Here is a 25,798-nt window from a genome sequence, read left to right as displayed (position 1 = left end):
CTGTCTGTAAGGACATTTCTAGACTGGCAATGAAGCCTCTGTGCACTCCGGAAGCTCCGAGACTCTGGTAAACAGAGGTTATGATGTACAGGTGAAAAGAGAGCAGGTGGGGAAGATTCAGAAAAGCCACTGTTCCTTTTGCTGCAAATCCAGTAGTGGCAACCACGGCTCACCTGAACACGGCTTCTTGCCCTTTGTCCTGGGGTGTCAGACCATAGCCCTGCTGTACTCTAAAGAAAACCATTTCCCAGAGAAGTGGCTGCTCCTGAACCAGCAGCACTGTCCTGCTGTTTTTCTGCCTGCTCTGTGTTTCATCAGAGTTCATCTGGCTTTCAGCTCCGACAGATTACACACATATTTTTCCCTCTAAGGCTCTGTGCTGTTGCTCACCCTAAGTCAGCATGACTGTGGGCCCAAGTCATTAAAGACCTATGCAAGCTATTCATTTTTTTAAAGAAAACCAGGTTAGAAAACCTCCAGGGCACTTTCACTTGGCAAGATAATTTTATAGTAGCTTTTCCCATTGTACTAGCTTGTCAGTGTTTGAGCACTTCCCCTCCGTGTTCCCATTCCATTCAAAGCCTGGAGTTTCACTTTCATTTCTCTTGGGCACTTAACTTTCAGTTCTCTTTCAGCACTGCCCTCTCCCTTGCTGACACCTCCCTCAGCTACTGAATTACTTGTAAACCCACTTGGGATATCTTTGTCTTCTTTTTGCTTTCTCATAACATTCCTTATCCTTTTTTTTTCTTCTTTTCTGACTTTGCATCTTTCTCATCTGTTTTCCTCAAGTATCATAGTATAAGCCATTAAGAAGGGAAAATTAAGAAGAGCTGAGCTAATTAGTTCTTAAGCTTATTTGTGAAAGTAAGAATCAGCTTGGGAACTGTCACAAATAGGGATGGGCTTCAAGCATTTTCTGGATGAGGAGAGTGTACATTTAACCACTACCCTCGTGATTTACCTTACCTTTGTGGATTTTTGAATGGACCAGCACACCCTCTCTTTCTGTCCTCCCCTTCCACTCATTCCCACAAAAATAAATTCCTTTTTCACTCTCCATGGTGTGATCTGTTTGGAACTATGTCACGTTTTATTTGAATCACAGATTGTTAAAGTAGGAAATGCTATTTCTAACATTTGGATCATTGCAATTCTGATCTTGTAAATTCTATTCAGAAGAAATATCTATTCAAATTACTAAGCAGAAACCTCAAGCCTTATTTCTGTGCTTCCACAATTCCAGCTTGGCATATCCCCCAAGACAGTCCCAGTAATTTTTCTTTGGAAAAAAAAAAAAGACAAGAATTGCTGTAATTCTAGAATTACTGCTTCACAATGACGACATAAGAAAATATTCTACTGTGGCATTATAATAGCTGCTTTGATGAATGACTGCAGGGATCTGGAGTGGTTCACAGGTCCAGCCCAGCCATACCCAGCAAACAGAATCAGATAAAAGAGGATAAAACAAGTTTATGAGACTTCACAACACTTTTCTTCACCTCCCTAGTCCTGGGACGAGCAAAGAACTGTTGGCAGTCTGGGATGGAAGGGTAAGGTCCGACCCACTTCCCACTCTCCTCTCCGTTCCTGAAGATTCGGTGAGGACAGTGCCAGTGCTCCTGTGATGCCAGGGAATGAGGAGAGCTGCTCTGAGTCAGGGTCAAGTCCATTTGTGTCACCAGAAGAGGACTGAGCAGCCACCAGGAACTTATAAACCCAACATGAGCTACCTTCAAATTAGTAATTTAATGTTTAAAAATAGAATACATATGTATGCAGTACATACATAAAAATGCAAGAAATTATATAGTCTGTAACTCAAGACTGCTCTGTGGCAAATCTGAGTGATGCAAACAAGACTGTTATAATCTGCATGACACTTTCTTAGTTGTTGGATACAGCTCTTCATCATAGCACCATTGGCTTCTGGACAAACAGGTAAGGGGCAGTCAGCTCTGGCAGTTCATACTCTGTAAGCAGCTCAGAGATGCTGCTCTGCATAATTGTAATTAAAATTAATTTTATTATTCACTGTGCTTTAAGCAAGTCACATGCTTGGTTCTCCTTTTAAATACACTTCTTTTATGTAACTGTGGGGGAATCAAAGTGAGGAGCATTGCAACTTTCTGACTACTCAGAGCACGGCTTAATCTTGTAATTGTAAGCTTTTCATCATGGAACTACAACAGCTGGGGGAATGAGAGCGCAGCAAGCCTGCTATTTCCTAACAGAGTAGCCCTAAGCCATATCACTATATTTTTTCTGCAATTTTTCCTTTATTTCTCTATTGTAAAAAAAAAACCTGGATAGAAAGACACGATATTAGAGCAATCGTAGTTTTAAAAAAGGAGACATCTTACAACAGCAGAAGTTTCAACTGCATTAGAATTTGGGAAATAGGAAATAAATTTAGAAAGGCCTGTAGCAGCCATGTTTCCACACTCAGCATTGTTCCAGCACCGGCACGGCACAGCTCTGGGCCCGCTCCCGCCGGCTTTGGGCAAACCCACGTGGCTCCGCACACCGGAGCCACCAGCGAGCGCACGGCCTCATCTCGGGGAAATCTTTCATTCGGGAGACAGGGAGGCTCGCTCCCAGGCGAACTACTGACCCGTCCCCATCGGCGTGTCCAACGGGACTCACCGGGCAAACCCGGGGCCCCCGCCCGTTCCCAAAGCGGGCGCCGGTCCCTGCGCCGCGCGCGGGGCGGGGCCGTGGCGGCCGCGCGTGCCCGGGGCGCGCCGCGCGCGCAGCCCCGCGCGCAACGCGCCGCCCCGCCTCGCGCCCCCCGGCCCCCGGCCGCGGGCGGGCGCGCGCGCTGACGCGGGCGGCGCCCATAGGCGGAGAGGCGCGCGCGCGCTCCGCCCGCCACCTCCCCCCTTCCCCTGCCCCCAGCCCCGCCGCTCCCCCGCCGGGAGCTCGGGCCTCAGCCGGTCCCGCCGCCCCGGCCCAGGGCCGCGAGCGCTCCACCGCCGGCGCCTACCGGCTCTGCGCGGGAGCCGGGCACAGGCGGGGACAGGGGGAACCGCCGAGGGAGCGCGCCGGGGGGAGGCGGAGACAGGGAACCGCCGCCGCCGCCGCGAGCGAGTCGAGCCCCGCCCCGCCCGCCCACTCCCCACTCCCCGCCCGCCGGGACCGTTTCGGCCGCCTTTCCCCCCGCTCCGCGTGCGCGCGCGCCGCTCCCGCGCCAGCCGGGCCGCATGAGCGGCATGAGCGGCTCCGCCTGAGCGCCGCGCGCGCCGCCACCTCACCGCTGCCGCCGGGTCCCGGCGGGCGTCGCGTCCCCCCCGCGCCGCCGCCGAGGATGCTGAAGATGAAGCTGCCCCTGAAGCAGACGAGCCACAAGGCAGCGGCGGCGGAAGATGCGACGGCGGCGGGGTTGAAGGAGCCCGGCGGTGCCCTGGACTGTCACCTCCCGCTGCAGCAGCAGGTGCCCCGGGCCCGCGGGGGCGCCTCCGTGGCGGCGGGGAGGGGGTGTGGGCTGGAGAGGCCGAGCCGGCTGCACGGCCTGGGGCCGGGGCCTGGGCCCGGCCCGCCGCCCCCCCCCGCCTCGCTGGGCGCTCCGGGCGGCGGCGGTCCCGGCTCGGCGGCCGCTCGCACCGACAAGGAGACGGTGTACGAGTGGTTCGGGCTGGTGCTGGGCTCGGCGCAGCGCCTGGAGTTCATGGTGGGGCTGCTGGACCTGTGCAACCCGCTGGAGCTGCGATTCCTGGGCTCTTGCCTGGAGGACCTGGCCCGCAAGGACTACCACTGCCTCCGCGACTCGGAGGCCAAGGCCAACGGGCTCAGCGACCCCGGGCAGCTCGGAGACTTCCGCGACCCCGCCGTGCGCTCCAAGCTCATCGTCTACCTGGCCCTGCTGGGCTCCGAGAACCGCGAGGCCGCCGGCCGCCTGCACCGCCTCCTGCCCCAGGTGGACTCCATCCTGCAGAGCTGCCCGGCGGCTCGGCGGGCCCCGGCCGAGGAGGATGAAGAGGAGGAGGAGGAGGAGGGGGACGTGGTGGTGGTGATGGACGGAGCCGCCGAGAACGGGCAGGCCGGGCTCCCCGCCGCCCAGGGCCTGGGCTGCGGCGCCCAGGAGGAGCTGCTCCTGCTCTTCACCATGGCCTCTCTGCACCCGGCCTTCTCCTTCCACCAGCGGGTCACCCTGCGGGAGCACCTGGAGCGGCTGCGGAGGGCCCTGTGCGGGGACCAGGAGGAGGAGGAGGAGGGCTTCGGCCGCCACCCAGCCCAGGTAACGGCGCGTCCTGCGCCCATCCTGCTGCGCCATCTCAGCGGGTGGTTTCGTCCTTCTTCCATCGCTCCCCCCTGTTATTGTAGGAGCGGCTGTTTGCGTTCCCCGAATCCCCCCCATTGGGATGTGGTCCCTTCCGTCCTCCCCCTACCACGGCAGTGTCAGCCCCGGCCGCCCCCACAACCTCCTGCGGAGTGTCTACTACAAATTTCTTGGCGGGGGGAAGGGCTGATTTTCCTAGCCTGCCATGCTTTCTGGAACGCTGTTTTTTTTTCTGGAACTCTGCCGTGCTGGAGTACAGGGTGCACAGTACTGAACTGGCTGTCTTGTACGCTGTAGGTCACTGTACGAAGCAGGAGTACAAGCAACAGCAACTAGCAGCTTGATTAGACTTGTAAAAATAGAAATAATAATAATAATAATGCTAGATAGAGTCCAGATTGCCTAAGAGCGCATTCTTTAGGGGCTTCAAACCAATAGAACAAGTTGAAATTTTTTTTTGTATGGAGTCTGCTCCCTTGCCCCTTCACAGAATGAGACACAGGCTTGAACTTGGCAAGAATCAGGGCAGCAGTCGGGTCACCAGCTCTAGGGCTGGTTCTCTGAAACACCAGGTTCAGTGAGATGGCTGACAGCATTAGGAAAGGGGTGGTAATGATTTCACTAAAGAAACATTGTCACAACTGGAGCTTCTGTCCAGAGAAAAACTGATTTTTTTGGGTGGCTGTCAGGAAACAGCAAAGCTCATCCTGAAAGCAGATGTTCCACTTGTTGCTAGGATGTGGCTGTCACCAGGGATGAGGACTTGCAGTGAGTGACAACGGAAGCATTCTCCTGTGCAGTAGCTCTGTTTAAGCAGAGGTTTTCCTGCAGTGCCATTCACTGCTGCCCTCTTGATGAGCATTGGCTTTAAAAATTGCCCCATATTTTTGCAGCCAAGCTGTCCTCATGGAGCTCTGCAGATTTTGGTCTATAGATGGCTTCTCCTGCAAAAGGGGAAGGAAGGGCTGGAAGATGGGTGTTTATAATGCTGTTCTACTGAACCCATCAGGTTTTCATGAGTTACTTGACAGAAAAGGGTACAAAGCAGTAAGGGTTGGGGTTTTGGGATTTTATTTCTAAGTTTGCTTGCAGTGCAGTCCATTTCAGCCACTTGTAAAAAACTTCTGCATTGCCTGCCGTGTGAAAGGAATGGCTCCTTCTGTTTGCTAAAGATGGGGTATGCTCTTGAGGAGTACCCAGAGGAGACAGAGATCAATTTCTAAGCCTTCTGATATTATATTTATTAACTGAATGCTTATATCATTTAAAGGCCAAAACGCATTTGGCAGGTCATAAACTAATGGGCAGATGTTACAGAACTGAAATCACAATGAATTTGGAGCATCAGTCCAAAAAGTGTTTATTTTGGCTCATTGGCCTGCATCAAGTCTAGTTCTATCCCAGAATTAATCCTGAAAGTCCATCTTTCCGGGGAAGAGATTGAATTGCAGGAAGTGGTAAGACTGGACACTGTCCCTTCTGGGTTTAAAGTGCTAGGAACCGGAAACATACTTCCTGCCTGGAACTGGCACAGCAATTGTAGCTGCTCAGTGTGTCCCACCAACTGCAGTTGGGAGAGCAGGCTCCCGTGAACTACTGGAATTGAAGTCAGTTTTGTGCAGTGTTCTGGCTTCAGCATAAAAGCAGCTGTCCAAGTTGTGGTGGTTTTGTTTACTCGGGGAACACTGAGAGACCCAAGTCAGCTTGGCTGAACATGCACATCACATACTCCGTACTCGACATAGCAGTGAAACGGCAGCGCTTCCATAGGCTTTCCTTCCCCTTCCCTCTCTTTAATGGCTAATTTTAAATACAGCACAGCCTTTCTGGGAAATAATGGCTGACAGAGAACCCACTGAGGGATCAGTGGGTTTCTGCTGAGTATTTTCAGTCAGCGTCCCACGGGGACGGTGGGACCCTCGCAGATAAAACGCTGGAGGAGATGGAGCCAGTAGCAATGTTAAAGGCTTCTCTGGCAAAATGCTGCCGTAGCATTACACTGAACTTGATTTAAAGTCCCGTCGGGTGTCCACAGGCCTTTTCTCCTCCTTTAACCTCTGAAATTTGAGTGCCTTCAGGGCTCTGCGTTTGTGAACTGGAACGGTTCATAAAGACCTCTTTGAAATTTTATTCGGCTGGGCTCGTGTCAGAAGGGCTGGGCTTCATCTCCGGGAATAACCCGCTCCGTGCCGGGCAGCCCAAGCAGCTCCACTCGGGAGCCCTCGCGGTGGTCCCGCGGCCGGACGGGAAGCGCTCTGGCAGGCGGTGCCTGGGAGGAGGACGGGACAGCTCCGTTTGAGGGGCACAGCCGGGCACGGCGAGGGTAGAAGGACCGGCGGGAGGGGGAGCGGGGTGGACACGGCGCCCCAGAGCACCGAGCACCGTCATGGCCCGGGGAAAGGGGGTGACCCCTCTCTTTGTTTGCGGAGAGGACGGGTGGGTCAGGGATCGCCGGCGCCCCGTGAGGGCACAGCCCCGCTGCCCCTCCGTGGCGGCGGGGGCAGAGGGCCGCCCGGCAGCGCCCTGCGCGGACAGGAACGCGGGGCCTGATGGTGGCCGCCGCTTCCCGCCCCTCCAACATGGCCGCGCTGGCTCCCGGTCACGTGCCCCTGGGGCGGCGCCCGGCCCGGCCCGGCGGGAAGGGGCGGTGCCGCCGTTGCATAACGGGGGGGGCTCGGTCCGGGCCCGCCCCGCTCCCCGGGCGGCGGGCGGGACGCGTGTGTGCCGGGACTGCGGCGGGCCCGGCTGTCGGGCAGAGAAAGCGCAGCAGCGGTTCTGTGCACAGAGGCTGCCAGCTCTGCTCTGGTCTTGCCGTGCTTAGCGCTCCCGGGCGTTCTCAGCTCCCGGCTTCTGACCCGTCAGAAGGCGGTCACTGAGCTGTTGTTCACCGGGTGGGCCGTGAAATACCAGTGCATTCCTATGGCTGGCAGCAGCCAGGCATAGGAAAGCGGCCTGCAAACTGAAGGAGTTCAGAGCTGGAGTAGAATCAGGCCGTTTGTCAGTTCTGAATTCTTTAGGGCAAAGGACTGTGCTATTGCATGTGGCGGATCTAACTAAATGGCTCGGTTTGAGGTTTTGAGGAGCTGTAACACCTGGCTTCAGTGAACACCAAGGCTTGAGAGGTTCACCTGCAAAGAATTTGTGGGTGATTTACTAGAACATAAAGCAATTTGCTTTTGCCCATTGTTGGGGTTCTGTTTTCTGGTTAGGGTCTGTGTTGTCTGATAAAATTGAGCTCACTATAAAGTTGCTTCATGACAAAGGATTAATAAAACTGTTGCTATTTTTAGTGTCTTATTTCAATGATTTTGAAAAATGTAACTTTTTTAGTGATATATTTTAACAAATTCAGCTCAAAACACGAATTTGAAAGTTGGGAGGTAGGACTGTTGCAGTGGGATGGGCAGATCTAGGATTACCTTACAGTTGATAAATTTGGTTTCTTTATGACGCGTTTTCAATTAAGGTTAGGGAGTTTTTATGCATAAAGTAGAAACACTTGATACTATTTTCAAATTCTTAATTTAAGGTGTAGTTTATAAGAACATCTTTTGGAAAAAAGTCATTGGTGTGTTAAACTGCAGAATATCAAATTTGAATCTGAAGTTGAAGTATAAGAATAAATCAGCAGTATTGGCTGCTGAATAAAAGAAGCGTTAAAGTGCAAAGATCCTGTTGATACCTCTGTATATTGGTTTAAGTAACAGAACACATAGCTTAACTCTTGCGTTGATTATTTTTGTTTAATAAGTGCATCGTTATCAAAGCAGTTTGACTTTATTGTTTATCTTTCTCCATCCCATCGGATGTCTGGGATCAAAATGCTGAAATATCGAAGAAGCTCTGTATATCCACAAACATAATAAATGTGGCTTGCATTAGGCACTGGAATATTTAATCAGGCATACTTGACAGAAATAGAACCAAGGTTCTGTTGAAATAAGCAATCTCCTAGAGATAATAGTTGAATAGTAATATAATTAGTTGGCTGCAGGATTCTTCACAGAAAAAATTCTTTACTTACAAACAAAGGGGAAGTTTCTATTTACAGGGTACTTTTCTTAGTGCTACTTCTATTTATAGGATATTTTGTGTGCAAATTAGAAGAGTGCTTTTATAATTGATCTTCAGTCACTTGCAGCAGAATAAGGTTGTAGAATTTAATTTTAGAATCTAAGAGCTCTGTCTGCAGTGCACTGTTTTTAGTGTCATAGAGTTGAGTATAAGGAAAAGTGTATCTTCAGAGCCTGGTTTAAATAAGAGACATAAAGATTAAAAATGTCATTTCACTCTTGGCAAAGATCTTTTAAGTAGTGGTGCACTCCAGGGAAATACAAATGTTTTAGAAGTTCTGCATACTGAGATGAAAAGTATTCCAGCTGCCTCAAAGAACCTAACAGCCTTGTCTCTGAACAGGAATTTCTCTGTCTCCAAACAGGAGTTAAGAATTTCCAGAAACATTACTGGAAGTCTTCTGGAAAGGAAGTCATAGCTAGATAAAAAACAATGCCTAAAATGAATGAGTTCTATCTAGATGTGCATGCTGATGTTCCAGGAAATTGCAGAGTAAAAACTTCCACTGCTTTGAGCTGTTTTAGCTGTTTAATTCTAAATATGAGGTGTTAGTACAAGTTTGTAGCCGTTCCCAGACCCATTATACCGAGTTAATCAGCTCTTTGTTGTCCCTGACAATTTGTTGTCCAGCAGAGTAAATTAATACTGAGGGTGTTGAAAATAGACCCCTGACTTCCTAATGCTTGTACTTCGATTGCTGTAGTTGAGCTGTGGTACAGTTTTCAGGGTTGCCCAATGCTGACTTATTTATAGGTAGCAGAATCTCACTGGGCTTGGAGTGCAGAGGACTCTGAGCTTTTTCTAAAGAGCTTCAGAAAACGGTGCAGACAGCAGCAGTAAGATGGTTGTGTCTGTGAACCCTCTGAAGTGTGTAGGATTCTGCCTGCCTAAATCTGTCACCTTGTTAGTTTGTCATTATCAGTCTCTAGCCATAGCTGTCCTAAGCAGCACTAAGAAAGCACTACAGCTGATTCTTCATTACTGTAATCAAAACAAAATACCTACTTTTCCTTCAAGAGTTGGTGAATTTCTGTAGTATCCTCCAAGTCTAAGGGTTTATACTTCTGGAGACCAAAACTGTAAGAGATCTGACTAGAAACTGCATTCCTTTGTGAGTTTATTGCCTTTCCTCAACCTCCGCAATCTTGTCTTTTTGGGAGAAGAAAGTAAAAATATTTTGAACAGCTAAAGAAAATTTAGTGTCTTGGGAAGTGTCTTAGGAGCAAGATAACCACAAGACAGAGATTTTCTGTTATTTGAAAATGCTGTACATAAAAGAATACTTTCAAACTATGCTGGAGTTCAAGGATTAGACGAAATGATATATTGCCCATTGATGGTAATTAAATGTAGTAATGAAGGCATTGTCACTTCTCAGTACTGACTGTACTTCAGTGAACTACTCTTCAGGGGCAAATGTTTTTTAAATCTTCCCATCACTCTAGACTGTTATGAGAATAATTTTTTGTATTAGTCTGAACTGCTACATTCAAGTAATTTTATTTTTATTCACTCAGCTTACAATAGCACAAGTATGATGTTGCAGAGTTGTTAAAAGAGCAACCACCTGGGGATAGAGTAATGCTTGACTGATACTTGGCTGGCTCTAGCTTCAACTTCCCTACTGTGTCATGGACTAGCTAGGTTGGACTGAAACTGGTTTAGGTCCTGTTAGAAGCTCAGGTGGAGGTGAGACTTAGAACACACTTGTGTTTCTAGCAAACATGAGGTGCAGTATTCCCCCAGCACTGTAAATCATAGGTGTAGCTGCTATGTCTAGTACTTCAAATGTAATTGCCACAGGCTGAATTTGTTCATGTGATATAAGAGGGTTGGTTGCCCTTTGTCTCAAAATTGTTAGGATTTAGTAGTGCTATAAGTTAGTTATTATGTGATTGCTGAAGCTGTCATGTGGTGTCATTTTTTTCTCAGAATCAGCTGATGTTTTGTCAGGTGTTTGTCTCCACTATAGTGTTTTGTTGCTGCCTCTTACAGGCAGACTCTTAACATAGTTTAGCGAAACAAATATGCTTCAAAGTACTTTTAGGCACCTGTGCATACTCTCTATGCAGTCTAACTTACTAGATATCAGTTAATAGGGCAGTTGCACATAATCCATTTGAACTGTATGTTCAGCTATTCAGGCTTTTACTGCATATTATGGGATTTTATGAGTGGTCACAGTATCATGAAGGGACTGAGATTGGCTGTGACCTCTGGAGGTCATCTTGCTTAAGCAAGGCTACCTACAGCTCATTCCCTAGGACCATGTCCAGATGGCTTTTGAGTGTTTTCAAGGATGTAGACTGCACAGCTTGTCTGGGCAACCTGTGCTCAGTCACCCTGACAATGAAAAAGTGTTTCCAGATGTCCAGAGGGAACCTCCTATGTTTCTGCTTCTGTCACTGGTCACTGCTAAAAAGAGCCTGGCTCCATCCTCATTGCACCCTCCCTTCCGATGTGTGCATACACACACACACACATTTTTATAAATATAGATCTTTTTCTGCAAAGCTACTCTACAGTCTCTTAGGTCCCCAAATGTGTGGTGCCTGTAGTTCTTCCTGCCCAGGTGTAGGATTTTGCACTTTTCTCCAGCTGAGGTTCTGTGTGGAATAAGCATTATTGTTCTGGAGCATTATTGATTCTATTTAAAAGTTGACATGTAAACATCTAAGTTGTATGTTGGTTTGGCCAAAAGAGAGATAATTTGGTGGGTTTTTGTAGTCCTAGATCTTGAGGCTCATTCTGCTTTAGTCTTGTAGAACAGAACAGCATCTCTCCATCTTAGAACAATTGGATGGTGGCTTTGCATAGTTCAAAGTTTGCAGATTGGGGCATGGCTTAGCAGCAATGTCTGTTGGGCATTTGTCTGCAGTCTTGGTCTTGCATTTGCCTAGCAGCTTGTCTGAGACAGTACTGGATATTTTTGATTAGGGGACAATCTGTTGTATCAATGTGATAAGCATAAAATAGGTTTTGAAGCATTGCTGCTCTATATGTTTGCATTTGTGAGTATTAAATGCATATGCTGGATTTCCATTTTAAAATGGCAAGAATGTTCTATCCCTGTATCCAAGCCACACCTCACAGTGGTGGGGTGCAGGTACAGTTGCTCAGAGTGTTGAGAAAGGCTTCATCTCTGCTGCTGTAGTCATCAGGAGAGGGTTCAGCAGCACACAAATACACAGGTAGTTTCACCTGGTTGTTGCTTCTGGAGAGGAAATGTTGAACCTTATGCTACCACAGCTATGTAGCGATACATCTGTGTATCACAGCTGTGAGGCAATGAGAGCCTGCAAGTTTTGTTATAAACAAATCATGGCTTTGGTCTTGTAATTGCCACCACATCTGTTAATGATTATTCTGACATCACTCAATTTTGTTGAAGGTGCAGATGCTGTAGTTGATGGCTCACAATCATGAGTTAGACCTTGATTTTTTCCAAAATGCCTTCTTTCATCTGGCTTTGTTTGTCAGTTCCCACTTGTAGATGAATGAACAAGCTGTGCCAGTTTACATCTGCACAGCCTGCAAGGCTGAGTAGTGCTGTCCCTCATAGCACATTTACTGTAGTTCTTGCAGAAAAATAATATTTCATATTTGGGCATGTAGAACTAATCAAGCTGTCCAGCTGCTGGAAGTGTGTTTCCCTTGTTAGTGCTCATCAGAGCTGATGAATGAATAGTTCTTTTATGAAAGTGCAGTGCAAGCATCAGAAGACTTACGTGCATCAATCGCTTGCTCGTGATGATTAGTAAGCTATCCAGTAACAGATTTCACTGCATATTGCCAAAGCAATGCCAGCATCACATTGTTTGATCAGTCATCTGCATTTATAGAAGGCAGAGTTTGGACATCTATCATGTGTAGGTGAGCTGAGATCTCAGCTCACATGGCATCAGACAGAGCAACATCCTTCTCAGCAGGATGGCTCACCACTTTAGGTATTTGGTGCTTGTGTTACAGACCAGCACCCCTGGATCTTGGGGCGTAAACACTTCTGGACTCCTCTTCAGGAGGCTGATTGGTAGAGTAGCATGAAATAAGCCTCAGAGGGAAGAGGGGCCCCAGAAGATTGATTGGTATTACAGAATCACTTCTTCTGAGCTCATTAGTGATGCATCTCAATGACGAGGAAGTCAGGCAGAAATACTAGGAGGCCTGTGTGGATAAGTAAGTTGCTTCTTGACAAACTCAAACATGAAAAGGAAGGCTATGAAGGGTGGAAGGCAGTGACAGATACCCTGGGAGAAATACAGACAAACTGTTTGAGCAGCCAGGTTAGGAAAGCTAAAGCCATGACAGAACTAAATCTAGCCAGGGATGTCAATGGCAACAACAAATCTTCTGTAGATACATGGGTGGTAAGAGAAAGACTCAACGTAAACGGCATATTTGGTCACTTGGAATATGGAGAAGGCCGAGGTACTCAATAACTTTTTTGCCTCAGTCTTCACCAAGTGCTTCAGCCCACACCATTGAAGTCATGGCAGCAAAGGCAGGATCTGGGAGAATGAGGGACCACCAGCTGTAGGAGAACATGTTGAAAACCATCTGAGGAATGTAAGGGTGCTCAAAACAATGGGACCTGATGAGATGCATCCATGGGTCCTGGAGGAATTGACAGCTAAGTATCTCAGCCTCTATCCATCATATTTCAGAAGTCATGGGAGTCTAGTGAAGTTTCCACTGACTGGAAAAGGGGAAACATAAGCCCCATTTTAAAAAAGGGAGATAAGGAAGACCTAGGGAACTAGAAGTTGGTCAGTCTCACCTCTGCCTGGCAAGATCATGAAACAGATCCTCCTGGAAACCATGCTAAGGCAAATGGAAAGTAAGAAGGCATTTGATGGCAAACATGGCTTTGCTGAGAACAGATAAATGCCTGACAAATTTGGTGGCCTTCTACATCGGGGTTGTAGTGTTGATAGGAGGAATGACTGGCATTATCTCCCTAGACTTGTGCAAAGTATTTGGCACTGTCCCACATGATGGCCTTGTCTCTAAACTGGAGAGACATGGATTTGACAGATGGACCAGTTGGTGGATAAGGAAATTGGCTGGATGGTCACACTCAAGGAATTGTTTTCAAGGGCTCGCTGGTCCAAGCAGAGACCTGTGACAGCTGGAGTTCCTTGGGGTTGGTCCAGGCACTGGTGCTGTTCAACATCTTTGTCAGTGACACGGACAGTGGGATCAAGGGTACTCTCGGTGAGTTTGCCAATGACAGCAAGCAGTGTTTTGCAGTTGTCACACTGGAGGGAAGGATGCACAGGGACCTTGACAGGCCTGAGAGAAGAATCTCTGTGAACCTCATGAAGTTCAGCTAGGCCAAGTACAAGGTTCTGCTGGTGGCTTGGGTGTGGAGGCCCTGGGGGGGCTTCTCCTAAGTTACACCCCATTGGCTCCTTCCCCTGTGCCTATGCCTGAACATAGGTGCTCCTAAGGCTCTCCCTCCTTGATACTGCCTCGAGACCAAGGTCAGCCAGGAGGCCCCTGGGGGAGAGAGCGAGACCTTGGGTAGGAGTGTGTGTCAGAGAGGAGAACATCTCGCCGTGTGGCTGAATTAAACATCTATGGATATTATGCAAAAGCCTTTTTGCCTCTTTACCCTGGACTTGACTAGCAGCAATTCAAACTGCAACAGCTTGGGACAATCCTAAGTACAAATACAGGCTTGGCAGAGAATGGATTGAGAGCAGCTCTGAGGAGAAGAACTTGAGAGTGTGGTTTGATGAGAAGCTGAATGTGACCTGGCAATGTGTGCTTGCAGGCTAGAAATCCAACCACATTCTAGATATTAGGAAGAAATTCTTCACTGTGAGGGAGGTGAAGCACTGGAAGAGGTTGCCTGGAGAAACTTGGAATGCCTCATCCCAGGAGGTGTTCAAGGCCAGGTTGGATGGGGCTCTGAGCAGCTGTTTCTAGTGGAAGGTGTCCCTGCCCATGGGAGAGGGATTGGAACTAGGTGATCTTTAAGGTCACTTCCAACCCAAAACATTCTATGATGATATGATACAGTCCTGGGAAGTGTCTCAAGTGATAAGGTTTTTTTTAACATAGTACTTGCTTTCAACCATATGAGGATAGATCTGTTTAATACAAAACTCTGGTGTAGATTGTAAGAGGAGATAATTTTTAGGGTACTCTCTTAGCTTGTTTCACTTTCAAGGAGAAATGTAGTTAATCCTTCAGCCCATCACTGAGATCTGTGTGATTATCAAATTAATTATCTGGCAGCTGGTTTGGGGCCACCCACATTTCCCGCTTCACTATATTTTAATCATTAGCAGCAGCACTGTGAGTTGCAGTCAAGTCTTACAGAGGCTTATGTGAGAGTTAACCTTACACTTGTGTGTGTTGTGTGAACATGGGATATGTTGTATTCATTGACAGGAAAGGATGAGCACACATGCTGGTTCTGTACAGCATGCCCTTCCTCAGCAGTGTATCAGGCTTTAAAGGGCTTGTGTTCCTGGTGTGACTGGCGCCACATAGCAACACATGATGCCACTCTTAATATTCTTTGGCCCTTCAGACTTTGCAGTCACTTGCCCTAGAGTTGTCGGCTCTGACAGTGGCACCTGTGTTTCAGTTACTTGTGAGTTTGATGTAGAACTGTCACAGCAGGTAACACCAAAAGTGAAGAGTAGTTATGCAGCTTAAGACAGGATCTGGAGCTTTGCAGGCTGTAAGATAAAGCTGTGACTGCTCTGGATTTCCCACTGTCTACCTCCTGTGTTGTAAAAGCCAGCAGTCACAGAATAAATATTACTGGTTAACTTTGGACATGAAGAATTCTACAAGTGAATAAATTATGAATTTATTATAGTTATTTTATAATAATCGATATAATTATTTAAATAAGGTTTGAAACCTTAATGTAATATTTTGCAGTTTAGAGGGGGCCTTCAACTGCGGTTGTAGTTGGCCTGTTACAGACTGCTGCCATGGATAGAAAAATAACCATTCTAGAATAATTCACTGCAAAAGTATTTGAATGCTGTTACAGAGATGATCTATGTGCTTGGTAAGAAGCAATTTTCTAGTATTAGAAGGTGTAGCAGCAGTATTTAATGCTTCTTTGACATGAGCTGAACAGAATACTTTTTTGAAGTAAATTGTATTTCTGTACATCTCCTAAAAACTGCTCACAGTTTATTTGACTTTTAAACTAGCAATTATTTTTTAGAATAGTCTGTAATTTGTTTTCCATTAATCAAAACAAATATCCTGGCTTTGAATGCAAGAGAACGTCTGACCTCAAATTTGATTGTTTTTACATCAGGAGTTAACACTTAACCAAACTAAAGTACTTCCACTTTTTCTGCCCACAGTTGTTATGAAATGTCTGCTGAAACAGCATCAGTGGGTTTTTTGAAGTGTTCTGGAAGTAGTTCTCTCCAGAGCATGCTTGTGTGGTGGCTTGTTTGAGGGATTATTTTAGTAAACTAAATTTGAAAATGTGCTAAAGCTGTTAAAAATTCCAGTCTCATTGACATACAGCTGTTTGCCTTTCTTACCCTATATCTGACATTGAGCTCATAATTTATTAGATGTTTGCTGCGATTATTTACTGAGTGACTGGGGACTGGTGTGAGTTTTATCTTGAAGAAACAAAGCAGGCTTTATATTTTAAATCTGATGGCTTTGAAACCTGAAATTACCAATGCTCAGCTCAGAGCACAAACCATACACCGGTTTGATGAAACAGCTGAAACAGCTTTGGACTGCTGTGCACTTGCTAACTGTGCTGGTATTGGTGTCACTGACCAAAGTTAGGTTGTCTGCATGCCCAGGGCAGCCTTGATGCCTGGACACTGCCTGGGTCTGCATGTGTTGGATATACTGTTAGGAGTTGCCACAGCTCGTACCCGCGCTGTAGATGAAGTAAAGCTGGTTTTGTAAGATGAAGCCAGCTTTAGCTGGTATATCTGTCATATCTGAAGGAGTTTGTTGAAGAATTGGTAGGGAATTCATATGTCTTTTGCCACCTTTGTGCTTTCTCATTCTGGTCTTTCTGTTGTGATAGTCTTGGGGTCCTCTTCAACAAATACAGCAACTAATCTTGGTGGATGATTTGTCTCATCACATTGCACAAATGTGATAATAACCCAACCAACCACATATATTCTGGCGCTTATTATGCTTCCTGCATTTAAAAATAAAGAATGTTCTCTGGAGATTTATATTTCTTCTCTACCCATCTTTTATGAAGGTCTTTCAGTGTTCTTCATCCTGTGTGAATAAATTTAGTTTTCATGCAGACCAGTTACTAAATGTTTGTGGTGCATTCAGTTTTCCCGAACTTGCTATTTCATCAGCTCATATGTTATACTACTTGTTACCAATAAACAAAGGTTTTTTACTTTAAAAAGATTAATCCAAACACTTGCTAGTAACTTCCTGTATTTCCTAGTTCTTTCTGCATGTACCTTTCGAAGGCAATGTGTTGTTTCCTTGAACATGGAATTAAATAGCTGCATTTAATGTCACTGGATGTTTCAAAATATTTCTGAGTTTTAACTTGGTTGTAGGTCAGTTTGTTTGTTTGATTGCTTTTGTTTTAGCAAGACCAGGTCATTAAAGAATGTGTAAATTGATACAATAATGTTTCATCCTAATTTGGAAAAAATTATATAGGCTCTTGTTACCTTAGGGAAACCACTTGTAGTCCATGCTATTCTAATACTTTTTTCTTATTTATCATTGTTAGCCTGGATTATTCTTTATTCTCTTACTTAGCTGTCTATGTTATCTGTCTCCTATGATTTCTTGTTGTGTCCCTTCTTGTGCACTGCATTAATATGTGTTGGTATATAATTTTGAAGTCTGCATGTAAATGTGGGGGGAGATGACCTTTCAGTCTGTCCTTTTCTCTATCAAAGTGAGGGTGTTGGTGGCAACTGCTTGTGTTCTGAACTTGAGCTTTAGTAAGAGATGCATGGATTTAGTTGATTAGAGATGCATGGACTGCATGTCCTCATAGACTGTCCAAGCAGCTACTCGTGATTCCCTACACAGAAGAGGTGGCAGGCTGAAGGTACAGGGCATGAATATAATTGAGGAGAATATATTTAGAATGTAGTGAGTAGATGACTTGACATGTTAGTAGTTGAAAGAGTTCATGCTAATTGTAAATTATCACTGAAGTTCTGAGCTAATGGTCTTGAATTGTCCAGTTTGAGATACCCTGTTCCTTACCCTATTCTGTTTTTAAAATAAGGTCAGTGAAACATTGGAGGTTATAGATGACATTTGATAAACACATAAATAAAGTAAGAACTGAAATGGTTAATGAGCACCTTTTTGCCACTGTCAAGAGCTTCATGTTTTTGTCGTGTGGAATAACAGATAAAGGGTTTGTGGGTTTTTCTGCAATACCTGCTGAGTAAGAGAGCAAGCTTAGGTAGCAGTCCTTCTACTAAGATGTGTCTTTTTTTTTCTCTTTCTTGATTTAGAACGACTTTTCCCATGGTGACTGCATGTCAAGTAATGAGACCAGTTTGCTAGAACGAACCACAGCACCTCATGATGGACTCCCAATGGCTTCCCACAGACCTCAGAGAGAAGGTATGTTGTCTGAGCTTCCTTTTGAGGAAGGTTCTTAAAGGTTTCTTTGAACATTAAACTCTGCTTGGAGTTGTAGACATCTTGTATCTTTCTTGCTGTTACAAGAAGCTGCAGTGATTGGTAAGTAAAATAGTTTCTCTGCCACCTACTTGGTCTTTTCTTTGTTATAACAAGTTGTCATTTGTGTTAACTGCTAACTGCTAGTGAATGCCTGCATGAAAATTAGCTGCAAATGGGCTTCCCACTGAAAAAAGGGGCAGGATTTGGGGGAGAACAAGAACATATAATGCAATTGTATTAAGAGCATTTGAATTTTTTAAGCAAAGCTAAACACAAAAATATTGGGAAGCAGTCCATAGATTTTGCTGCTTGATTCAGTTGTATTTGATGACATTAAAAAAATTAGCAAAGAAAACCCACATATTAGCAGGTGTTATAGAAATGGCAGTTGGAGAAGTGAAAGGCTTAATAGAAGTCACTGTTTTGGCTCTGTTTGAGAGAATAAGAACAAGGCTTCTGAGCATAAACAAAACTCTGATATGCCATTGCCAGCACAAGATTTTCTCTTTGAAGAAATGAGCATTATTGAAAACAGATTTATTCTCACCCTTTATTCTTCAAGAGGATTAGCAAGTTACTTGCCTACTCAAAATTAGTCAACAGATAGTGTGCAGATAGGAAGGAGCTAACAATATGGAAAAACGATTGCTGTTCATTTTGTCCTCATAAATGTCCTTTTGTCTCTAATGCGGAGATTTAACTGCACTTTGAAGGCAGGCAATTTGAGAGATTTGATTCCTGGAAAAAAAAATACAAGAGGAAGATAATGGCAGATTACAGACAACAAACCTGTTTCAAATCCTTTTATGGAGTTCAAAGTGTTTGTATTCATGAATTAGAAACCTAAAAGGGGGAATCTCTTTAGTAACACTCAAATTGAGTAACAGAAGCACAAAAAATTTGAATAATTTAATCTAGCAAAGAGCTTAAATATTTTTCCGCATTTGTATTATCATAGTGAGAAACCGCAGTGAAGGATCAGAGTACCTTTGTGATATTTGCTACACAGTTATGTGGTAGAGATTCCCTGCTGCAGAAATCTCCTTACTGGTTAGAAATACCACCGATAGTAAAACTCAGGTTTTATTCTCAGCTGTGATGAATATGAATTTTTAAAGCTTGACTTAGAATGGAAGCAGTGTCATGTATACATGCTTTACTTAATCATCCTGGATGCATGTTCTGTGTCCAGAATAGAGGTAGAGATGTGACATGCCTCATTGGCTTGTGTATTCACACTTTTCTTCCAGCCATTTAGAATATTTAAAATGTCATTATGGAGACAGAATTACAAAGGAGTCTGTTGAAACTGTAGAACTAAAGCTGTGCAGCAACAACAGTGTAATTACCTCTTGTATCATGCATTACGATGAAGCGTGCAGCAGAAAGAAGTTAAGGAAGTTGAAGGTACTGCATTGTGTAATAAATTTTTTTATACCTGAGGACAAATTTTTAGCATTGAGAATACTCAATAGTTTAAAATAAGCACAGTCTCATTAGGGAAAAAAGCTTGTCTGTGAATGTTAATGGTCTTAGTTTCCTAATTGTGTATGCTAAATATATGCATGTAGTGGAATGCAATTTACACCACTATTCTCAGTTCCAGTCATGGGAATCAACTTCTTAATTAACTTATGAATATGAATTCCAGTATCAATTTGAATGTTAGTCATTAAGAAATTTTACTGCAACAAAACTTTTGTTGTGCCATAGTCCTCCTTCTAACAGCACTTGAATCTATACCAGACACGTAAAAATTAAGGTCACTAAATATTCATCTTTTCACAAAATATTGTTATTGTCTGGCATCCTTAGCTCATCTCAGATTTCTTTCCATTGTAATAATAAATCTTCATTAACTGGTAAAAATGAAGTGCTTGTCTGTCTTCCTAACTCCCAGCTAGAGGATTACAACCATTGTATACCAGCACATTCAGTATTTGTCTCTCTACTAAGAAAATTGGAAGCTGTAGCACTATCACTAGACTTATTTGCTGGCTTATTGTTCCTTTATGGAAATTGCCAATGCTTAATTCTCTTAAAAATGGCATGTTTGATGGGGGATGAGACTTGATTTGTAACTATAACTAAATTAATTTTAAAATGTTTACATTATATTAGATGATAATTAGCTAATTTCCGTTAATAAATTTTGCAACATACAATTGCTGGAGGTTTAATTCTTTTTTTTAGGAAAAGACACTGTTGTTATGAGTAGTTCCCAATATATCCCATGTAAACATGCATTTAAAAATTGAAAGGAAAACATTAACTGTTAACACCACCCACCTCCCTCCAAAAAAAAGTAGCTTCTAAAGCATTGAAAGGAAGCATTGATGAGGTCGAGCTGCTTTTAAATAATTTTTTTCTTTACATGTAAAGATGTGTTCAAGCTTGCACTAGAATAAAATTCTCTTGCATTCTTAGGCCAGCATAGCAGCAAAACTGGAAAGCCCATCTCGGCTACATAAGCGTTGTTATATGGAGTATTACCTGAGCAATGCTGTGTGCCCTCAAGAAAGTCTCCAGGCCCTGAAAGCCATATGGTGCTGCAGTTTGCCGGGTCACAGCCAGAACTCGCCTATTGTTGTGTACAGTAGGCTCTGGGGAAGGAATGTGAAATTAGCAAGTACTTATAGTACCTTTGTTCCCTCTCGGTTCAATTCAATGACACTCTTTACAGTACAACTGTCAAAGCTTTCTGCTTCTTCTTTGTTTTCTGTTTGCTGACACTCATTTCTGTCTCCTTCAGTCCTTCCCTAACTAATTCTTTTTGCCTAAGTACCCTCAGAAATGTGGGTATTTGGCCTTAGTTTGTCCTCATTTACTATTTTGATGTTTCTGATGCCTAGGTGTAGAAGGTACTGGCTGGTTTTTTATCAGCACTTGTTATTTCTTGGGGTACAATTTGACTTCCTTTTATTGTTTTTCACTTATAGTGGTTATATTGTTGTAGTTATGTGACATTTGGTGTAAATAAGCTCTTGGGTAATGCATAGATTTTCATGATGTGTGCCAAAGAGATTGTCATTAGGCCAGAGAAATACTTAGAGCAAGGTTCTGCCTGCTCCCGGCAGTTTGTCGCAACACAACAGCTCCTAAGGAAGAGTTGCACTGTGTGCATCAGGATTTAGCCTACAGGCATGCTCAGAGAGCCTGGGAAAGTAAGGAATGGTTTGCAAACTGTCAGTTTTGGAGTGCACAATAAGGTGTTTTTCTTTCAGCTGTACACATTGAGAAGATAACCCTGAAAGACGTATCAAGAAAAAGGGCTGACAAACATTTGGAGTACACATTCAAAGTAAGCAAATAATCTCCAGGATGTTAAAATTATTGTCTATGTACTGCAGATACATACAGCTTGTTTCAAAAACCTTCACAGGAGGCAATTTTGAGATTCTTTGGATTATCTTGTGATTCTTTTGAATTCTGTGTACAAATCAGGTGTCATACGTAACTGTGGGCATAAAGTGTGACGGCATAAGGTGGGAACGTATAAAACATCAGCCATAGCTGGGTGTGTGACATCAGTTCAGGAAACTTGGCTTTTTCTAACTCATAAGAATTCTAAAACTAGAAGTTTTAGAATGCTCAAGTGGCACAGGAGTGCAGTTGTGTCTGCAGCTGTAGATTGCTTGGAGTCATATGGTCATCTTGGGTCTTGTTTCTTGCTGTTTACCATATGAGGGTGGAGCCTGTGCTTTTTGAGAAAACTGGAGATTGGTGCCTTTGTTTTGGACTTTGCTTCTTAAGGCAAAACCAAACAAGCTGGAAAACAGCCAAAAACTGGACAGCCTGTCTGGTGTAGTCTTCATCTATGGTAGTAGCTAAGGGCAGCATGTATTAAATGATAGTGACTAAGGCTGGTGGTGGTGATGTTCTAGTTGAATCAAGGTAGTAATTTTCTTAGCAAGGGCTGACTAACACTATGAGTCATTGTGCCAATAGATGTGAATCTGGTATTATACCAGATTTGAAGTTAAAGTTAAATGGTCCCCTTTTTCACCCAAAAAAGAATGGTTCACATCAAACATTCTAGCTGATTTTTGACATGGGGGATGTCTTTGAAGAAGCAAACTTAAAAAAAGCCATTTTGAGCTGAAAGTTGATGTGTTGATTGCAGAATTTGGTATTGTATTCTGTGATGTTGTATTCTCTAAATGGTCTGTGATGTTGTGTTCTCTAAATGGATGCACTCTTCTTTTGTTGAGGACAGTAATATGTGGAAGGTAGCCTTCAAAGTCTTAAGGGTTAACCTGGCCAAATATTTCAACCACATCATAGATTTTTTTTTCCAAATAGTCTGTGAAGTGAGTATGAAGTAAACTACAGTAGGAGATGGAGAAAGTTTGTACAGAATTTCTATAGGGATTATAAAAATTTAAAATAAAAAAACTATTTTAAAGATTCAGCATGTAGACAGATTTGACAGTGGTTTTGAATTTCTTTGTTAAAGGGGGAATGTGGAGATATTCTGGCGATTATTTCAGTAATCTTGAAACTCCACCTCAGTTCTTTTAGGAAAGAGTTTCCTTTCCTCATCTGTGCAGGTATATTCTGTGCTCTTCACTGTAGATAATTTTGTACTTGCCCAGACACTGCTTTTTTTTAAGGTTGGAACAGCAATTGCAGTCATGGCTTCCCAGCTGAGGACACTGAGGGTAGTTGGCATTTCTGGGGACTAAGTGGAAGGCAGTTGGTGGGTGACATTACTCTATCAACTCCTGAGAGTAAATGAGTGTTTATAATTGTCGTGTCCACTCCTGTTACCCTGAATCTTCCCATGTAACTAATTGGAATCTTTGGCTCAGAAGTGGGCTTAAAGCCAGGCAGCACTCATCTAACCAAGCTTACTTATTTTTTACTCAAAACATGCATGTGAAGGTGCTGTTTTACTACTTGCATGTCGTGTCAGAACAGTAAGTTACTGAAATTTTATACAGGCATATGCCAGAATGTCGTCTGATTCTTGAGTGCCTTCTTCAGTAACTTGCAGTACTTTTTATGACTTGTAGCCTAAAATAACTTCTATATGATTGTGTAAGATTTGAGTCTGAGGCAGATAAAATTATTCTATAGGTAATATAAACAGATTTTTTGTTTTGTTTTGACTCCTGGTAATGCCAGTGAGAGCTCAATGCAATATATCTGACCTACAGTCATTTTCTCTGGTACGTATTTTTTTGTGGTTAATTATTTCTGTTTGATACAAGTCCCATAATCACAGAGCCTTCTGCCTGGCTTCTTTGTGAGTCAGTAATCTTCAGGGACTTCATTGTATTTCCTTGAATTTGCCCATGCTCCCTTTAGCCACAAATTACATGAAGGTGATCCTAAAATACACACTCAAAATTAGTATGTCTTTGAAAAAGTACAGCCTTATCCCTGTTTTCCCTGGTGTTTGCTTAATTGCAGAGTGTTAACTCTGAGACTGCCAAATTTATGGAATTGTTCTGACAAGCTAATTGCTATGAAATTTGGAAAAAGTCACTTTCCTCATTCTTTTTTCCTTCATTCTAGGTAACCTGGTCTGATTTTTCTGTAACATGTGTAACAAAAACACATCAGGAGCTTCAGGAATTCCTGCTAAAAGTATGTATTCAAATATGAAAGTAGTGTTTATACATCAGGTTTATAACTTCAGAAGTATTCTAGGAGAGCTGTGATTTCTGAGGTGTAATTATAGAAACAAAAGCATGCCAGCAGATTTTTGTACTTCACAATTGTATTAACCATTTAATTATATATATTGGAATTAAGGATCTTGACAGAAGAAGCAGCCCTGGAGAATGTTTGGGGAGTTTCCCAGGAGGTGATTGTTTGTCTCATCTGAAATGGCACTTAAAGTTTTAATTGAACTACCATAAAACTACCAGATGAGGTTTTAATATTCCCCACAGACCTCATATATAGGTACAACCACTGGTTGTTTGCTTGTGTTCCTGCTAGAAGGACCTTAAAGAGTATCATTTGTTATGTTTAATTAGTGGGACATAGCCATAAGCATAATAGTTTTTAATTTAGCTGTTGTATTCTTCAGTGGAACAAAGGCTGGCGTATTCATCATCACAAGAATTTCAACTTGAGGAAAATCTAGCAACTATATGTGTGTGTGTATGCATGTTTAAAAAAACCAGAAGTTCTCTCAGTTGTTTTCCCCTCTGCTCTGATCAGAGAATACATTTCTGTGCATAGACCATGTGCAGACCCCATCCGTGTGATGACCTCGAACTGTATGTTCATTGTCAGTGTCTAATATTTTGCATTCCACCTATTCTGGGAAATTATTCTATATTTAATCTCTTCCCTACTCAGGGCAGTAATGAGAAATCTGTTTTGGACATGTTTTGATGTTATCTGGGGTCCTTAACTGCAGTGTTAATTGCAAGTGGAAAGCCAGTCACTGTACAAAGGTCATTGTCTTGTTCACTGTTTAAATTATCAACATTGTTTTCCGGTATTCTGGAAACTAAGCAGTGATTATTAATCTGGTTGAATATCTGGTTCTAAGAGTTCCCCGAGCTTGGTTTCGGGGGATTTAAATTCTGGATGGCATGTCTGGTTGCACGTGGGTTATCCCACAGCTTAGGGTACATGCATCTGCACCTGAAGAAAACCCTAAAAACAGCGTTTCATACAGGGTCCTGTGCAGCTCTTGGATGAACATTCACATGCATGCCCCCATTCTCCCACATGTGTAACATCAGTGTCTGAAATGGACCTCCTAGAACCTACTTGCTTCCTGGAGGAGCCAGGAAAACAGACATGGTCCAGAGTGTTGAAGAGTTGTGCTGTTTGGCTGATGTAGGGTGTTTGATGTGCTGGCTTGTGTGTTCCAGCAGTGTCTAGGACATGGCAGAACAAGAAGAAGACAACCAGAAGTTGCTATGAGCTTCCTGAGGTCTTCTGTGGAAAATGTGCTAAGCTAAAAAGTACATTTGGTTTGATAGCTGTAGGTATAGAAGTAAGAGAGAATTGTTAAGTAAAGCAGGACAGAACTTAATTACTTTAAAAAGCATAAAGCACAAACATCCACTTCATATGCCCTTGTATTTTGGCTTTTTGTTGTCCTTGTTCCAATCTACGTGGCATTGTTAAATGCTCAGCTTCCTAGGGACAGAAAAGAATGGTCAAAATACTTGATGGAAAATTCCAATGCTGCATATGATAGAAATAAGGTAATGGTAAAAATTGTTTCAGAATAGAGGCGTTGTTAGGAAAACTAAGGTAGTAAATGGCACAACTTGGATGCTTAAATTAAAGGCTGGCTTCTCTTAGGTGATAAGCGTAAAAAATTTTTGCAAGTAGGAAATTACCCACATATGTGGAAGGACTAATAAGCTTGTAAGTCAAGGCTGTCCCATTACCTTAAGCACCTAATCTTGGGTTGGTATAACTGAATCTTTAACTACAGAAGGAATTGCATTCCTTTTAATGGAAGTTTTAAAGACAAGAAGGTAACTGTTTCCAGAGACAAATCTACATACAAAATACTAGGATGGGAGATTTGATCATTCCTACACTTCCGCAGTAACTTCCTGGTACCTTGTGGCTAGCACTGACTAATTCTTCAGTCAGAGTTCCTCAGTAATGCATATTAAAGCCAAAGGGTCTGTTAAGAACAGCTGCTTTCAGCCCTTTGTGGTTTTAGATCTAAGACATTTCAGGTGTTGTAGTACTGTACTAACATAATACTAACAGCACTTGTCTGCCTGGATTCCAGGAGTTCCTCTTATGAATGTTACCAAGCAATTATCTGTATCAAACACAGCATCCCTTGGTTAGTACCACTTGATTCAGTGAAAG

At 43.7% G+C, this 25,798-nt stretch overlaps 1 protein-coding gene across 4 annotated transcripts in view; it reads left to right on the top strand.

The window, feature by feature from the left end:
* Positions 1–2,950: 2,950 nt before the first annotated feature.
* The window catches only part of ZCCHC2 (zinc finger CCHC-type containing 2), a 44,384-nt gene continuing 21,536 nt past the window's right edge, over positions 2,951–25,798 (top strand). For 2 of the 4 annotated variants that reach the window (XM_036404405.2, XM_036404398.2), the window contains exons 1-4: positions 2,951–4,240; positions 17,821–17,932; positions 21,217–21,293; positions 23,513–23,584. In XM_036404405.2, the coding sequence (XP_036260298.1) occupies positions 3,311–4,240; positions 17,821–17,932; positions 21,217–21,293; positions 23,513–23,584 (1,191 nt within the window). In that variant the 5' untranslated portion in view covers positions 2,951–3,310. The remainder of the gene's footprint in view (positions 4,241–17,820; positions 17,933–21,216; positions 21,294–23,512; positions 23,585–25,798) is intronic. The other 2 variants (XM_036404389.2, XM_036404381.2) reach the window with 1 other exon arrangement.

This window comes from Molothrus ater, chromosome 1 (genome assembly GCF_012460135.2).
Source record: "Molothrus ater isolate BHLD 08-10-18 breed brown headed cowbird chromosome 1, BPBGC_Mater_1.1, whole genome shotgun sequence".
NCBI classification, from domain to species: Eukaryota; Metazoa; Chordata; class Aves; order Passeriformes; family Icteridae; genus Molothrus; species Molothrus ater.
The sequence above is the reverse complement of the archived record's forward strand: the minus strand, read 5'-3'. Positions and strand labels throughout refer to the sequence as shown.